General features: G+C 46.0%; 1 protein-coding gene across 2 annotated transcripts; it reads right to left on the bottom strand.

Annotated features, from left to right (window-relative positions):
- Nucleotides 1–235: 235 nt before the first annotated feature.
- LOC127305260 (uncharacterized) lies at nt 236–5,144 on the bottom strand. Of its 2 annotated transcripts, none has more exons than XM_051335668.1 (6): nt 4,703–5,144; nt 1,543–4,365; nt 1,317–1,370; nt 824–1,156; nt 560–734; nt 236–465 (listed from the first exon to the last, which is right to left on the bottom strand). In XM_051335668.1, the coding sequence occupies exons 1-4, from the start codon at nt 5,075–5,077 to the stop codon at nt 896–898; spliced, it is 3,513 nt and encodes a 1,170-aa protein (XP_051191628.1). In that variant the 5' UTR covers nt 5,078–5,144; the 3' UTR covers nt 236–465; nt 560–734; nt 824–895. The 2 variants fall into 2 exon arrangements, with proteins under 2 accessions (XP_051191628.1, XP_051191629.1); XM_051335669.1 differs by having other exon boundaries at nt 560–715.
- Nucleotides 5,145–5,591: the final 447 nt, after the last annotated feature.

Raw genomic sequence — 5,591 nt, 5'->3', positions numbered from 1 at the left:
TCCAGCCTAGAAGGAGCGGTGGCAGCTGACAACCTGGAACTATCACATTTTCTCCAAGAAAGGCAGGAAGAAGTGCAGAATTTTTCAGGTTACTTTTCAAAAATTATCCTCTGGATTTGTCTCAACCGTGTGTGTCTGTCTGCATGAAACTTCCGTGACAGCACGTGAGATGCAATGTGCAGTAGTCGTAGACATAGGAATATAAGAGGGGGGGGGGGGGTAATTTTAGACAGCATTTCTGTGTAACACATCATTTAGAGACCGCCATTTCCTTGCTTTACAGATACAGAGTGAATATGTTATGAGGCTAAACTGATAATTCATGAGAACAAGAGTTTCAACGACAAGGTAATAGGCCGCGGGATTTGGTTCATCTATAGGGTGGGGATCTAAACAAAACATATCCTAAATCATCAGTTAAACTTTACCTACTATTAAGGTACACGACAGACCATGTCCAGTTGCCTGCATCAGTAACAAACATTTCTCTTAGCTAGTAACCCGAGGGATCTATTACCATGACATAGAAGAGTAGAAATACAGCACTGCAGTCATATACCTGTATCTCTGGCTCTACACGTGCATCACTTGTGCAGTATTCTTGCAGTAGCTATATCAACAGCTTGGCGGCATAAAATCCAGGAGCAGAAGCAAAACACCACTGACAGGAATCGTGCTGCGACTTACAGTGGCAAGCAACCCAAGAATCCAATGCCTTGAGTGCAGGATACATACTGCAGAATCAGAACGGATAATAAATAGAGAAACAGAGAGTGAAGGTGGGTAATGAAGTCAACATGCAAAATTAATGTTGCCGTGTTACCTGTTGGCTATTGCACATTCGGAATGTGAACAGAGTATGCCTGAATCATTAAACCTTTAGATCCCAAGTTTATCACGAAATGTCGGCTTTTTTCTCAGTAGCGTGTCCTGCTGATACAATTTGCAGAGCTGTGCCCCCAACAAGCCAGGCTGTGAGCTCTGGTTGTTGCTCGAGGTGTTTCAGGGGAAATCTACTTCCATCTTTTGTCTCAGAACCGTACACAAATGGAAGCCTCATGGTAAGAAAGCTCTCGGGTGGAAGGACAACTCGACATCCAAGACTGAACAATCCTTGTTGATCACGATCAGATACATTCGGTGGTAAACATGACCTCTGATGACAAAAAGGAAGAGCAAGAAATACATTAATAGGAAGTATAATCATGCCCTAGTTAGAAAGTTGTTGTCACATGAACCCATACTATGATCGACTAAGTTATTTGCTCAATATTAAAACTTGAGAAGATAACATAGGTAGTATTGATTGTACTCGCCTCAAACTGTACAAGTGGGCAGCTAGCCAACAGAACAGGGAAATCAGGTGTAACCTGCACCAAAAAAGTAACATCAGTGGAATGACAAGATTACGAAGTATATACATGCTACCAAGTTCAGCAGGGAGTGCTTAAATATCAGCATTATAAATAAAATTTCAAACACATGTTCGAAATGTAAATCATATGCAGCATTCACATAAAAAAGCTTCAACATTGAACTTACAATAAAAATTCGTTGAAGTTGTGACACAGCACTAGCAATCTTTACATCTTGATGTCCCTTCCCATCTGTGCTCTTGCAATGTGGGCAGTGCATATATATCGGAAGATTTCTGTTCAAAAGCGAATATGCTTCTCCACCATCATCAGCTGTAATGTATTGAAGAGAAAGATCTCCCTTTGATACATTATGTGGATCTGAAGGAATATGACCAGGCCGCGTGCTCTCTCCATCTACGCAAGGCTGAAGCAATTGCTGCCTGCTATTTCTTCCTGATGACTCCACTGGTCTATTGGCTTTCCGCCCATTGTTTCCATTTACCACTGGTGTTAACTTAGATGCATTTGGGAGCAACTTTTGTGAACTGTGCTTACTTTCCGCTTCATTGTTTTGATAAGATCTTTCATCCTGCAAACAAGGTGAATCCATCTCTTTGAGATATTTCTCTGTAAGTAAGAAACGATGACCATATGAACACTCGTACTCAAATCCGACATATACTACAAACTGTTGTATGGCTTCAGTAGCTTCTTTAGTCTCATTGCCAACAATCACTGGCACTATGTTGCTCCCGATCTGCAGAAAGGGCTTGCCATCAGCACTTTCACTAATATTTCTGGTCATCTTCTCCGAATCATTTTCAGCTATAGATCCTTGACTGAGAGTTGCATTACTTTGGCCATTATTCTGTTCCGCTACGCTCATTTGCCGTTCATCTTTTCGGCTAACAGGCTTTGGTGGTCTCTTCAGCTGGAGAGCAGGAAACTCTGAATCTTTAGTTGTGCTGCCTGCAACAACTTCAGCAAATGGTTTCTTCATAGTAAAATTTGGAACACCTTTACCAAAAATAATAGCAGAGTTGTTCGCTGATTGCAGTTCAGATTGTTTTCTGGAATTTTCAAGCTTTGCAGTTTTAACCTCTGATGTGACTTGGACTGGAATGGACTTTACTTCTCTAGAAGCAACATGTGGAGTCTGGGAGTTCACATTAGATGTCAGGGAGGAAGATTTAATGGTAGCATGGGAGCTATTTTTCACTTGTCCTTTGCCAAGAGATATTGTCCACCTTAAAAGATATTTGTCCTTCGAGCAAAATCCAGCTTGGAGCAACCCTTTTGTTGACTTGTAATATCTTGCTCCTCCCAGTCGCACCAAGCGCCAAAAGGATACCGGAAATGAACTGGTATCAACCCCCCTCGGTACCACAAGGGTAGGCAATAGATCTTCACAATTAGAGAAACAGTTAAATGATATGTTGGCTGTCTCAAAGTCAAAAGGATCATCTCTAAGGCGACGTGACCGGCCACAGGCACATGCATGGAGGAAGACGCATCCACTAGAATGTTGTTCCACTGCATCTGATTCTGATGAAGATAATTTACCATGTCGCTGGTGCTTACAAGGCCTGCCAGTAAGACTGACAGCATCACATTGCTGCCTTCCAGCTTCCCAGATTTTCTTGCATTCATCTTCTAGCTTCTCGGAGAATACCTTGACAGCTGGTCCTTTAACTGTTGAGTGAAAGGACCGCAATGCTTTCTGCAGCCGCAAGTCATGAACGCTAGTTGGGTAAAAGGCAGGCAAATCTTTCAAGTACACCTCCTTAGCAACTGGAAGCACCCTTTGGCACCAAGATGAGGAAAATTTCATGTTAAGCCCCTTGTTGCTTTCCAAGCAAGATAAAGCAGATTCAATAGCACTAGATCCTGCTGGAGAAAGTTGCTCATTCTTCAAACTGGAACTTGCATGAGTAGATGATGAACACGTGATTTTGGAACTACTGACCCCATCTTTTCTACTGATCAGTCCAGAGAGAATAGATGCACTAACGGAATACCATTTATCAAAACTAGGAAGATCAGGAACACTGACTGGCTTCCCAGCTGATGCGGACGCTGCTGCTGCAGCTGCTGCCGCAGCCACCATACCGACACCAGCAACAGAACCAGCAGTCGCATTGCCTGAATAACCCCCTCTCCCTCTAAGCCCATCAGACTGCCGAAATATAAAATCCTTTATTACCTGGAAATCTTCGTGGTTTGTTGGTTGGCAGTTATTTTCTAATGAAGCAACATCCAATGATGCTTTGGAGCTGAAAGAGTCTTCAAAAAGTCCATCAATGATATCCAATGGCTCTCGTTTCTTATTAATTGACCGGTCCAACAGGGCAACAACTCTAGATGTATCAAGTGAGAACAAAGGAAGATGGTTCACATTAACAACACCCCTTGGACCATTATGCCCAGACTCCAGGCCAGTAAGTGTTCGACACTTCTTCAACAAAAAACGGATTTGACCTTCCAGAGAGGAATGCAGCTTCTTGCTGAAAGTACCATCAGATTTGTTCGAGGGCCGGGCGAGCATAACCACTGAGCCAGAACCTTTTGAAGTCGGGTTTTGTTTTTGCAAGCCATCAGTGCTAGAAGCCTGATTTGATGATGATGTGTCACCCGTATCATCCAGACTCAGACTCGTTACAGCACTTGGAACATCAATGATATCATCCTCAAAGACAAACAGAACAACAGGGATGCATTGGCCTGGCAACACAGAAGGGTGTGAACCGGTTCCTGACATCAATGAGATGGCTGAGGGTTGATGGCCTGAATGACCTCCACGACGTGCTGGAGGGGAGCTGGCTGAAGCCCTGCGGGTAGGCCGGGTTGGGGTGCCAGAAGGAGCAGCTTTGGGTGGCGTTGCTGGTGCTACTAGTGACCTCGCAAATGGTGTGAGTGCATGCTTTGAGGATTGCAGCAGTCTAAAGTTCTTCAAGGTCTGTGTGTTGAACCGGAAGCCTTCTTGGAGAAATATTATTACATGGCAAACCTAGAATCTCCCCAAAAAAAGTATTAGCATATATTCGAAATTAATCTTTATTGTCAAATAAGTTGAATCTCAAACTTGAAATAGTCACCTCTGCGTACAAATCTATATATCAATACATTGGTAAAACAAACAACCAGAAAAAGAATCTGGGAAATAGCACATTAAACACTAGTATCTCTATGATTAGAGCACGAAATCTTAAATACAGTAACATTATACACAAGGGCAGCATATGCATACGGTTTCATCACATCAGACAAGCACAAAATCGGGGCCTTTAGAGTTCAGAGTTAGACTAGCATGTAATGAGCTTAATCAGAGCAAGAGCCACACTCACCGAGAACATGAAGAGCAGCTCCGGGAGGTCCCCGCCTCCGCTGCTCCCTTGTCCCGCCTCCAGCGGCGAGGGCGGGGGCGGGGCCGCGAGGTGCAGGAACACCATCCTCCTCTCCCCGTCGCGGTGGTACCTGACGGCCCCGGCTAGGGTCCTGGCCGAGCCGCCGGGGGAGAAGACGGGGGCGTCGAGGATCCGGTCGGCGAGGCGGGCCGCGCTCCCCGCGCACCCCACGAAGCCGACAACGACCACGCCGCCGTCGTGGGACGGCGAGGCGGCGGCGTCCGCGCCGGAGGAGGAAGTGGAGGGAGCTGGGGTGCGCGATAGGACCCGCACGGCGGAGGAGGGGGTCGCCTGAGGCGGCGACGGCGGCTCCATCGCCGGCGGCGAGGTGGCGGTGGTCGCGACGCGCTGCCGCAGCACAAGAAGCCAAGTAGTACTAGTTCCGGGGAGTCGTTTTGCTGGTGGGTCTGCGACTTGAGGAGGTTGCGAGCCTGATCGATGGGCTCGGCCCATAACTAAATGAAAGATTTTAGAAAATTGGGCCCATGTGGTTGACAGATGCCCAAGAGTGTTTTTTTTTCTTTCTCACAAAAAAAGAGTGTTTTTTTCTTGGGTTAAGAGCACCCTTAAGTCGTGATGGTGTTCGTTGGGTTTGCTCCAATGGAGCACCTCACCATCACGGTGAGGGTCGTCTATGTGTTAGTTCAGGCTATCCTCTCCGGCATTTCCTCTTGGATCTGTGTCAACTCATCCTGGCGAGTGTCAGTCCTGCGAGGCATCGCCTCAGGTGGCGTAGGAGCGGGGATCCTGGAGCTAACCTATCTAGTGCCCACAACTCTAGCGGCATATATACCTCAACGCATGGTAAGAATTCAAGCAGCTCGCTCCC

This window comes from Lolium perenne, chromosome 6 (assembly GCF_019359855.2).
Source record: "Lolium perenne isolate Kyuss_39 chromosome 6, Kyuss_2.0, whole genome shotgun sequence".
Lineage (NCBI taxonomy): Eukaryota > Viridiplantae > Streptophyta > Magnoliopsida > Poales > Poaceae > Lolium > Lolium perenne.
The sequence above is the reverse complement of the archived record's forward strand: the minus strand, read 5'-3'. Positions and strand labels throughout refer to the sequence as shown.

What these genes read in the sequence shown, in the direction of transcription:
- LOC127305260 (XM_051335668.1), bottom strand. Translation starts at nt 5,077, where the DNA reads ATGGAGCCGCCGTCGCCGCCTCAGGCGACCCCCTCCTCCGCCGTGCGG. An exon ending in AGCTGCTCTTCATGTTCTCG is followed by an intron (nt 4,366 to 4,702) that starts GTGAGTGTGGCT and finishes GGGAGATTCTAG; the next exon opens with GTTTGCCATGTAATAATATT. An exon ending in AACTTCAACGAATTTTTATT is followed by an intron (nt 1,371 to 1,542) that starts GTAAGTTCAATG and finishes TTTTTGGTGCAG; the next exon opens with GTTACACCTGATTTCCCTGT.